This window comes from Tiliqua scincoides, chromosome 2 (genome assembly GCF_035046505.1).
Source record: "Tiliqua scincoides isolate rTilSci1 chromosome 2, rTilSci1.hap2, whole genome shotgun sequence".
NCBI classification, from domain to species: Eukaryota; Metazoa; Chordata; class Lepidosauria; order Squamata; family Scincidae; genus Tiliqua; species Tiliqua scincoides.
Window position 1 is genome coordinate 119,817,188 of NC_089822.1, and position 11,215 is coordinate 119,828,402.

Sequence of the window (11,215 nt, forward strand, 5' to 3'; positions counted from 1 at the left end):
TCTCCTTAGCAACTTGTGAGGTATGCGTTTGCACAGCAGTAGGATCATCTGCTGCTTTCAGGACCTTTAGCATTCTCAAGTGGTCCTCTTTAGGTCTCTTGGTCTGAAAAGGGTCCATTCCACAGGTTTCAGAATACAGTTTTGTGTTTTGATCTCACTGTGGCAGGGCTTCTTGGGACATTAGCAAAGTCCAGCTTGTGCTATCACTGCAGGTTTCAGGATGCTGTTTGAAGGATCATTCCAGCAATAGGGTGAGAAGCTTTTGGATTATGACACCATGAATGCAATCCAAATAAGGGCATGGACTGGCACAAATCCCTTGCGCCAGCACAGCGGTGTCATGAAAGTGCCGTAAAGCACTTTCGCACCACTGAGGGAGCAGGGAAGCCGGTGCACAAGGCTGGTCCAAGGAGGTTGAGGTAGGACTGTGCTGACCTAGTCAGGCCGGTGCGGGGGCTTGGGGAGGGCAAGCAGAGGGCAGGATGGAGGTGTTTTGGGAGGGAGTCGGATGGAGGTGGGATGGAGGCGGCAGAGGGTGGGATGGAGGTATTTAGCACCTCTTTAGGTGGCGCAGATCCGAGTAGCCGCATTGGGACTGCTGCAGCTTTACCCATGGTAAAGGGAAGCAATTCTCCTTGCCCCAGGCTGAGCCACATTTGGCCCCCAACCCTGGGTTGAATATAGGACATGCCGGCCAGCTTCCCCAGGCCAGCATGGGTTAGGATTGGGCTGCATCTTAGTCAATTATAATACCACTGTCAACCCACCAAAAGTTCTGTCTGAAGAATTTTCCACCTGGAATTTGTGGCAATGGAAGCTCTCTTCAGTGGCCAGTTGCACATTTGTCTTGCATTCCTTCTCAGCATGCCATGATAAGTGTCATTTCAAAGGGGCTTTGGGGGGGACGGACCTGGTAGTTGTCTGTGGGCTGAGAAATTTCTGTCTGAGAATGTTGCCAAGACAATGGGGGGAGGCTGGGAACAATTCAAAACATGAATTAGATGGGCATTTTTAGCGTGTTAACTTTGCGGGCAAGAGAGTTTCCCAAGTGAAAAAAGGGGGGCAGGGTGTCCTAGTAAAGTCTTGTCTAGGAAAACAAGAAAGGGGAATTGAAGAAGAAGGATCAGGGTCTTGTATGGACCACTAGCAGGAAGAATGTATCAAAATGAGTTGGTTTACCTGCGAGACAAAGGCAATGCTAAGGAAATCATTGCTATGCTCTCCCTGCCCTGATCCGTTGCTCCCTCTGCCTATCCACTGAGGGCACATTCAGAACCAATATAAGGAGAATCCACCTGGATCAGGTGGATGCATCCCTGAGGGCTGATTCAGTTTAGGCACAGTTGCTGTTCAGAAACCACAGTTGGATTTTAGGGGGCAGTTCTCTCTGGGCAGTGTGTTCACTGTCTCAGGCTTGCCTGAGGTACTTTGTAACTGCAGTTTCCGGTGCAAGGAAACACACTTCCATATTCAGCTTTTAAAACTCAGCATTCTGCTCTCTGAGGAACCTTCCTCTTTTCCTTTTTCAATAAGGTTCTCCATTTAGTCAACCCTCCCCTTCGCTATTTTGGGTGAAGAATCACCTCTGCTAAGTTGGCAAAGAGACACTTTCCCCATGCAATTCTCCTTTTGAGTTCTTCTCCTGAATCCCCTTCTTCCACAATGCATATCCCTGCCCTCTTGCTCCCCCCACCTTTCAGCCCCACTCTTGGGTGTCCCCCTCCAACCTTGGGCATCTGAGTAACCAAGTTTTATTTTAGCAATAATTTTTTTTTGGCTCCATAGTCAATTCTCTTCCCACTTCTCCCTTCCCATTTTGATGCAGGGATTCAAATTTACAAACCCTAGCCCTGTTCTATTCCTAGGGATGCATTAAAAACAGCGGCAGGCCAGATTGTGCCTAATATTGTAATCTTTAAAAATTTGTTTGGATTAAATGTTTAATTTTATTATTTTCTTTCCCCACTTTTCTTTCCCCACTGTTCAGTGCTTAATACATTTCAGTGCCTTAATACATTTTATATGTCTTATTCTGAACTCTTCCAGCTCTAGATGACTTCTTTTAACTATGTCAATATTTGCTGGGGATGTGGTGACAATCGATTCAAGGTCCCAGGACATGTATGCATTGAAATATGGATGCATTAGCGCATTCAGGACTCTAGATGGCAGTGTAATGTCCAGTCACCTGAGACTTCTTTACCTGCCCCTCAATGGTTCTTGCAGGAGATGTGGTCCGTAAAAGTATTTCCTTCCTCCTCTCCTTCTGACACTTTCTTCCACATCATTGAAGGAGAAGGATGTGCTCTGCCAGGGCTTCATGTTCACCAGGCCCATCCTCAGCAGTCTTTCCCACAAAGGGTTCTTTTTTTCTAGGTTCTTTATTTCAGTGTAGGGCCTTTGAACAATGAGAACAACTATGGAGTACAGAATTTCTTATGAAACCTTAACCAAACCTCCACTCCTGTGTAGGTTTTATTGATTGCAACTAGCCTGGGTGGTGGGATATTTTTTTACAATTGGAAGGCTGATTATTCTGTTTTCCCCTCTCCTTCCAACAGTGTTCACGATAGATGTCTTGGGGGCAACCACAGAAATAGGCTACCCCAGAATGCCAGATGCAAAGGAGGGTGCCAGGATGCAAGTTGTTATGTTCTCCCTGAGGCATCTGGTGGGCCACTGTGAGATACAGGAAGCTGGACTAGATGGGCCTTTGGCCTGATCCAGCGGGGCTCTTCTTATGTTCTTATGTGGTAACATTAGCCTCTCGACACCAGACTGAGAATGTATATCATCAGCCTGTCTGCACCGGTCAGTGGAAGGCACTGCACTGGCTTGGTGGGGGCCCTTCTTCTCCATTCTTACCACTAAAAATCCACAAGCAGTTAGAGTGCAATCTACCTTCCTCCCGCTTGCACTGTTTCCCTCCTGCTCTTCCATTGACTAAACAATGAAATTTGATTAGGCTCAATTTATTAAAGATTTTGAAGCAGAGAATCATACATTCCCAAGATCAAGGTCCCACCTATATTTACAGTGACTGTCCCATTAAATGCAAAGATGGGCCTCTCCCCCCCCCCACCAGATGAGGTGCCACGAGTGCAAATGCTTGAAGAGAAATAGCTGAATTCTGATTTCTGCAGCGAGAGGAATCAGTTCACCATCAGATAATCTTTTCTTGATATTAGGCCAGGATCATCACATTCAGACTCTGCAGCCACGTGTCCAGGATGAGAGGTCTCTTCCTCTGCAATAGTTCCTCCAAGCCACCCTAAAAGAAAGAAAGAAAACAACATACGTGGGTCACGTGACCTGTTCTGTTGACAGTTGCAGGAGAGATGAGCTTTCTTTGAGGAGCTACAGGAAGTTTCTTGGAAATGTTTTCTCTAGTTGCTCACCTAAAGCCCATTTTTCATCCTGCTCCCCCTCTTTCTCTTTATGGATTTACACCAGCAATGTAGCTGGTGTGGGTCTGAAGAGACAAATAGGTGTGTGAAAATGGTAAATGTGAAATAATGCTATCTGCATCAAAAAACAATTTTTACCCCACTCAGTGCTTCCTCGTGATCTTGTTTTCTTTCCAGACAAGTTGCAGAGGCCTCTCTGGGGCCTCTGAAGGCCAGAAAGATCCAGCAAGGCATCAGGGGTTCATTCATCTTATTGTTGCAGTACCAGTTAGATCAGTGTTTCTCAAACTGTGGGTCATAGTACATAGTAACTTATTAAAAGCACAGGTCTGTGACATTTCCATCAAAATTTGCATCAAAAAACAATTTTGATGTGTCCCAGTGGTCCTGAGCCAATTTCAGGTGGGTCCCCATTCATTTCAGTATTTTTTAAAAATATATTAGGCTTGATGCTACTGTGACATGTAACTGCATTTGGGGAAATGTTACAGACCTGTACTTTTAACAAGCTACTATGTATATTCTTTTAACAATGACAGTAAATGGGACTTATTCCTGGGTAAGTGTGGGTAGGATTGTAGCCTAGGATTTTGAAAAAAATGTTCCTGCTTGATGATGTCACTTCCGGTCATGACATCACTTCCGGTGGGTCCTGACAGATTCTCATTCTAAAAAGTGGGTCCTGGTGCTAAATGTGCGAGAACTGCTGAGTTACAGCCCAAGCCTATGCATGTCTACTCAGAAGTAAGTTTCATTATAGTCAATGGGGCTTACTCCAAGGGAAGTGTGGATAGGATTGGGCTATCAGATAACTTCAGCTTGTATTTTTCAGAAGGTGACATTCCTCTTATTTTCATATACCCATTATCCAGCTATGAGAGATAAGGTGGTGGGGTGTTGCAAGCAAGCACACAAACTGTGATTGTGTGATGAAAGGTTGCTCCTACCACTTTGTGTTAAAAGAATTCTGGGTTGGCCATGCCTCTGTTTTGTACTCTGCCTCAATGTTCTAGATTTCAATGATTTTGCATGGTGATTTTTTTTTTTTTTGCTATTTTGCATGCCCTCCTCCGGAATTGAAGCAGCAGTTGTATGCATTTTTTCCTGTGCTGTTTTCTATGCCTCCTTTTGCTTCCTCCAACACCCTACCAAGAGCTCTGGAATGCTTGTGGGCTTCATCTACTTTCACTGCGTCCCGTATATCACCTTCCTAGTGTACATTTACTCTATCTCAGTGGTTTGCAAACTGGTGGGTCACAACCCACCAGTTTGTGTAATGCTTCCCCGCCCCTTAAAGGGGCGGGGGAAGGGGAGGGACGCAGCAACGCGATCCCCAGGATCGCATCGCTAAGGTGGGTGAGGGAGGGTGCTTGTGACTTACTTTGTACAATGAAGGGCTCCTGCAGGAGGTGTGGGAAGCCCTGTGCAGCCCTGCGCAGCATTCCCCGACGCTTGGAACTTGCAACAGAAGCGGGCGCAAAACACCTTCTGCGAAACGGAAGTGCTTTGCACCCGCTTCTGTTGCAGGTTCCAAGCGTCGGAGTGAGCTGCGGAGGGCTGCACAGGGTTCTCCACACCTCCTGCAGCCTGCTGCAGCCCTACATTGTACAAAGTAAGTCACAAGCACTCCCCCTTGCCCCCCTTTAGTGCCCTAGTCCCTCCTCTACAAGAACTTACTGAGGAAGTAAAGCTCCCTCAAAGTTTGAGAACCACTGCTCTATCTGAACCCTTTAACAGTGAGTCATTATTTTAAAAAATGATAACTTGGAACAAAAACAAATAATACTACTTGTTGCATTTTTCCATTTTTTTATTGACCAAAATGTGTGCAACAAGAACACTGTCTTCTAACACCCCTACCCATAGGCCACCGTGACACATTAGTAAAAAATGACCTGTTACTTGCCTCTGGGAGGCTTTCTGAGGGCTCAATCCTAAGCAGTGTGCGCTGGCTTACCGCAAGCGTGCACTGTCGCAAATGTGTCCACGTTTATGAGATTCAGTGCGGGCTGAGCGCTGGGTGGAGGGCTGGGTGGGGGAGGAGGCCTGCTGGGGGGGAGTGGGGCGGGAGAGAGGCAGGACTAGTGGAGCTCAGCTCCACCAGATCCTGAGCTCCGTGTCAGGCTGTGTGGCCCAACAATGGAGGCTCTTGATTCTTTGGCTGCTGCAGAATCGGGTAACCCCATTGCAGGGCTACTCCCCTTACCCAGGGGAAGGGGACAAAAGTCCTCTTCTTCCGAGGAGCTGGCAGCGGCTACCTCATGCACAGTATGCTGTAGCAACCGTTTTGGAGCCGCAGCAGTCCCAACTGAACAGGCAGCTCAGGATTGGGTTGTGATCCCCCTCCCCAGCATTTCTGAGGCATTGGTGCCCATGGTGGGTGACAGGATTGGGCAATTAGCTGCTGTTGAATCTTATGAACAGAAAAAGTGATCGACTTACCAGGCACTCATTTTGTTGGGGTCCTGAACGATTCTCTTTGCACACCAAATATCATCACTGATGTCGTCATTTGTGAACTCTGTTAAAAGATTTGTCACGAAACTAAGATAGTTTTGGGGGTTCCCCCCAGAAGAGGGGGAACCTCTTTCCAACCCATTATGCAAACATCCCATTGCATGAATACCATGTCAGCAAAATCACATAGAGACATTCTCAGTGGCTGCTCCACAGTTGTTCAACTCCTTCTCCTGATACATCTGTCAATGTCCAAGGCAGGATACTCTTTGGAAGATCTGTCAGACTTTCCATGTTGGACTGACATTCGCCTGCTAAGGTTATGTGTGAGGAGGGTAATATACATATAACAAAATATATCAGTATTATATTATTATTATGAATGGCCAATACTTAAAGAACATTGAATGTAAGATTGATAAGGAAAGACCTGGCAATGACTAAAGAAAGGAATAGCCCAAAGAACTATTGCTAGCTGCACAAAAACAGGCGCAAGTGATCAAGACCAGGATTGAAATGTCTTAAAGGAGAAGAGGAAACTGTGGGATCTCTGATATGTGGACGAGTTTGAGTTTTGAGTACCTGGAAAGGCACAACAAAGTTGCATGGCTGGTGCACTGGAATCTTTGTAAGAAATACAATATAGCAGTGCCCAGGAAATGGTGGAGTCACAAACCAGACCTTGTTGTTGAAAATAAAGAAGCTAAAATACTGTGGGATTTGAGAACCACCTTCATCTATATAATCTTACCAGTCCTCTCAGGTCATCCAAGGGGGCCTTCTGACTGTGCCGCCACCAGTAGAGGTGAGGGGGATAGTGGCAAGAAATAGGGTCTTCTCGGTGGGGGTGCCCCATCTGTGCCCTCCCCTTGGATTTGAGAACAGCTTCCTCTTTTGGAAGGGCCTCAAAAGGCTCGCACCTTTTTAATGTAACAATTTTAATTGTGATCCAGTTGAGCTTATTGTGTCTTATTGTTCTGTTTTTATAGTTTTAATTGTTTTTACATTAATGTTTTAGTAATGTTTTATTCATTATTGTTTTGATTTTTTTATTTATTTTGTAAGTCACCTTGAAGGCCCTGAAGTGGGATGGAAAAATGGGGTATAAATTTCTTAGATAAATAAATACATAAATTAATTTATTTATCCAAACACATCAAGTAAAAAAAAAATAGCAGAGCCGCAAGAGAGATCCTTGTCAATAAAAGAAAATTAGGTATGCTGAGAAAGTGGACCAAAAAAACTGTCACACAGATGTTGTTTTAGGAGCACTCCCCAAAACAGATAAACATCTGGTGCAAAATACATCAGATTTAACAGTACTGGAAAAAAAAATGGTCTGTAGTATAGATGCTGCAATACCTGTGGATGCATGAATTGAAGAGAAAGAACATGTAAAAAAGTAACCAAGTATAATGATCTTCAGATTGAGATAGAATGACTATTGCCAAAAAAGGCAAAAATTATACTAACAGTAGTGGGTGCTTTAGGTGCTATACCGAAAAGCTTGAAAAAACACCTGTGCACCTTAGGTGTAAAAGGAATTACTCCATACGAACTGCAAAAAGCTGCTCTACTTGGAACAGCACATATTCTGTGGAAATACTTCTAGATGTCTAGGTCCATGAAAAGGACTCGATATTAAGAAAACACCAGCTACCACCAGGTGGGCTGCGATTAACCAGATAATAATGTTTCCTTAAAAGAGGGAAAATTATTTTTAATGCACATTTGGTAGTAACTACTTCATCACTATGCAGTAATAGCCCTGGGACTTAATGCAGAGCATTCATATCATTCAGTGCACTCTGGTCTTCAAAAGCATCACCTACCTGTTTAAAAAAAAATCACAGTATTTTTAACCAGTTAGCCCCCTAGATGTCAGTGGTGGATCGGCCATTATATTTGATGCCCTGGGTGTGAGCCTTTAGGACTCTGCGGAAGCCTCTCTGAGGCTCCTGACAGGGTTGGAGCCTGTGCTTCCGTTTTTCCGGAAGCACAGTTTATAGCTTCGGGAAAGCCTCAGGGAGCTTCTCCAACGCAGCCTGAGGTTGTTCGAGGCTCTGTGAGCCTTAGGTGAGTGGGGGAGGAAATTTGTGCACGGGGTCGGCAAGCCCATGGGGGGCGCCATTGTGAACCTTTGCCCCAGGGTGCAGGGCTGGAAAGGTTCGCCACTGCTAGAAGTATGTTACTTACTGCTGCAGGAGGCTTTGCAGCCGTTATTTGTTTTGCCCTGTCCATTGGAGCACCACCAGCGGCTGTTTATTTGAAATATCCCATAGTCATGGCTGCTGTCGCTGTTCTTCGGCCCCTTGAGCCTGGTGTTGAATCGGCTTTCAAAATAAGCCATGCAGATCCCTGGGGGAAAAAGAAAGAAAAGAAGAAGTGGAAAAAGGTGTATGATGGAAGTCTGACGTAGTGGTGGAAAACTATCATTCTCCTTAAGGAGATCATTTGCAACATTTTGAAATAGAATGTGTCCGACTCTGGACTCGCCCAGCTCACCCTGCGGGCCCCTACCCCAGCAAGAATCCAGTGACACCCTGCCTGGCCCTGCCGAGAGCGTTTGTCTCCCAGTAGAGGAACAAAGGAACTCCTATTGCTCTTGTGAGTGTGCTTCCCAAGCCTGAGCTGGAGGCTCGTGCTGCCGCAGTGGGAGAGTAAGGGAAGGCAGGGGGAGGGGAAGGGAAACTGCTAGCAGGGGATGGGAATGGCTTGCCCATCCTGAGACACAGGAGAGAGAAAGTCCAAGTGCAAGGAGAGCACAGTTGGGAGATAAGTGTAATTGACCCAGGATGGGAAACCAAGGCCACACCCAGGAAGCTGAATGTCAAAAGGGCAACTAATCCATGATAAATGCACATGATTTTATCTGCAAGGTGCCCTGCAAATTGGTCACAATGGGCCTTTAAGAGATCCTCCATCACACTACCTGGGTACCTCAGAGGTAAGAGATCCCACTATCCAAAAGAGCTCTACTCAGGTATGTTAGTGGCAGAAAAACACGCATTCTTTTCTGTTACTGTTTCCATAGAGTAGTCCTTAAAATGGGCCCCGGTCCATGTTCAGTTGGATTTATCATGAATCTCTTGCAATCATTGCTTCAGTCACCTACCCGCTTGCTTGATAGCCAGGGAGCTCTCTAGAAAACCAGGGAGCCAAAGGTGTCTGGGAAAAGGACACCAAAGAGCACCTAATGCACTAGCTCATCAGTTACCAATCTTTCCTACCCTGCAACGCACCTTGTCTGGACAATGATCCTGGTGGTGCCAGGGGAGGCCCCAGAGTCGTTTGCCAGCCACTGCTACTTCCGGGTTTTGGAAGGCAACTTCTGTTTTGCCTCCAGAAATCGGAAATCATTTTGAGAGGCTTCTGTAGGTCATTCTGCCTCACTACCGCCAATCCTTGCTCTCTCCCCTCCCTCAGATCCCATCAGAACCAGAGAACAATTTGACGTAAAAAGCCTCCTCCCAGTGGCAGATGCGCTGCTGGAACCGGTTGTGATCTCAAATCCACTCTTATGATAAAACCTACACTGAAATGCACACACCAATCCGTAGCTTACGACGTTTGTCACACCAGGGAGGGAAGTTATATTGCTAGGCGATTCCTGCAAACTGGAGCTGGAGCAAAAGTAGAACTAGAAGGAGCTGCCACATCACTCAAGTCATAAGAAAGTCTGCCCACAGGTTCTGTCCATAGTCTGCTCAAGCTCCTTCTCTCATGGTGCATGTGCTCTGATGTCTAAGAGAAGTTCAGGGATTCTTCTAGGCTCCACATATTGCCACTGTTTTTATAGCACAGTCCTATGCATGGCTACTCAGAAGGAAGTTCCACTGAGTTTAATGGGAATTAAAATCCCATTAAGCTCCACTGAGTTTAATACACACTCTTAGAGAAGCGCGTATATGGTTTCAGCCTTAGGGTGGTTGGTACAGGGATCTGATCCACAACGAAGTGCAATTTGTGGACCCTGATCCTTGTTTCCTCTCTGTTTTCTAAGGATTTTCTAGCCTTACTTATAGTGGCTGAAGGTAGTCCAAGGTAGCCAATCAGGGTAATACCCAAAGCATACACTGCTCCTTCTTTCGGCAAGAGTGTGGGTAGGATGTGCCACAGTGCACATTACCTCCCTGAAAGCGACAGTGGCAATCCATTCCACAGAGCAGGGCTGTCCAAAGTTTTTGGCAGGAGGGCCACATCATCTCTCTGACACTGTGTTGGGGGCCGGGGGGAAAAATAATTAATTTGCATTTAAAATTTGAATAAGTTTACATAAATGAATATACTAGAGGTGGAACTTATATGAATGAATGAAGGTCTTGCAATAGCTCAAGGCCTATAAAAGCCTTTGCACAAAGCAAGGCTGGCCTTTTCTTTGCTGCCGCTACTGCATCACAGATGTGAAACAGCAAGCAGTGGAGGGAGCCCTCATCCCACAGCTCACGCGAGAGGTCAAACAGTCGCCCTCACGCTGAGAGCAGTTACGTTGGGCCAGTGCAGGCTCCAGCAAGTTTCCGGAGGGACAGAGGCTCATTGGAGGCTGGGGTCTCCCTGAGGGCCGCATTGGGAGTCTTTGAGGGCTGCAAGTGGCCCCAGGGCTGGGTTTGCGACATCTCTGCCACAGAGTGACATGTGAAGCTTGATCCTTCTTTTGGCAGAGAAATAAGTGGAGCTCACTCTGCATTGAACTGTATTGAAGTGGTCATTTTAACTCCTGGTTAGTCCTCCTCCAAAGGAAATCACTGAAAGGAGAGAGGTTGAAACAGGGTGAACTGTATCTAACTTCAGCCCAACCCTAGCACATTAAATTACAGGAGTGGAGAAAAAGGGAGACAAACTCACAGTTGCCCAGGGAATAGCCTTGATATCCATCCATGCCGTGCTTTTTCAAAAGCCTTGCCAGCTCACACTTCCCAAAGACTTTGGCTTCATTTGCTGCAACAAGCAGGCAGAGGAGGGTGAAGGCCAAGACTTTCATCCTGACAGCTCTGTGGAGATTGATGCAAAGAGGCACCTAGAACACAGATTCTTTTATAATCCAAATTCAGGCAGTTGTCCAGGTGGTTTACAGAAAGTGCCACAATTGTGAAATAAAATGTGTAGCAGTAGCCAAAACAAAATAACAAGTCCATATGGTTTATAGGAACTACTATGACCGTGACTGTAATTGTGCAATAGTAGACAAACAAAATAAGAAGTGTTGTAAATCTGTCTTGAACGATCACCAGGTAAGAGCGATGAAAGGGTTGCGTTCAAATGAAGAGGTGGAAGCGCTGATAATTCCCCACCAACTTGTTATACCACCCTGTTGCTCAAGGTGACTAAAGTGTGTGTGACAGCTCCCAGAT

The 11,215-nt window shown here is 46.0% G+C and overlaps 1 protein-coding gene across 1 annotated transcript; it reads right to left on the minus strand.

Moving 5' to 3' along the window:
• Positions 1–3,204: 3,204 nt before the first annotated feature.
• LOC136639338 (lysozyme C, milk isozyme-like) lies at positions 3,205–10,845 on the minus strand. The gene is made up of 4 exons (XM_066613436.1): positions 10,710–10,845; positions 8,061–8,222; positions 5,850–5,928; positions 3,205–3,271 (listed from the first exon to the last, which is right to left on the minus strand). The coding sequence occupies exons 1-4, from the start codon at positions 10,843–10,845 to the stop codon at positions 3,205–3,207; spliced, it is 444 nt and encodes a 147-aa protein (XP_066469533.1).
• Between the last annotated feature and the right edge of the window lie 370 nt (positions 10,846–11,215).

What these genes read in the sequence shown, in the direction of transcription:
- LOC136639338 (XM_066613436.1), bottom strand. Translation starts at nt 10,845, where the DNA reads ATGAAAGTCTTGGCCTTCACCCTCCTCTGCCTGCTTGTTGCAGCAAAT. An exon ending in AGGCTATTCCCTGGGCAACT is followed by an intron (nt 8,223 to 10,709) that starts GTGAGTTTGTCT and finishes TTTTTCCCCCAG; the next exon opens with GGATCTGCATGGCTTATTTT. An exon ending in CTGCAAAGCCTCCTGCAGCA is followed by an intron (nt 5,929 to 8,060) that starts GTAAGTAACATA and finishes ATCTTTTAACAG; the next exon opens with AGTTCACAAATGACGACATC.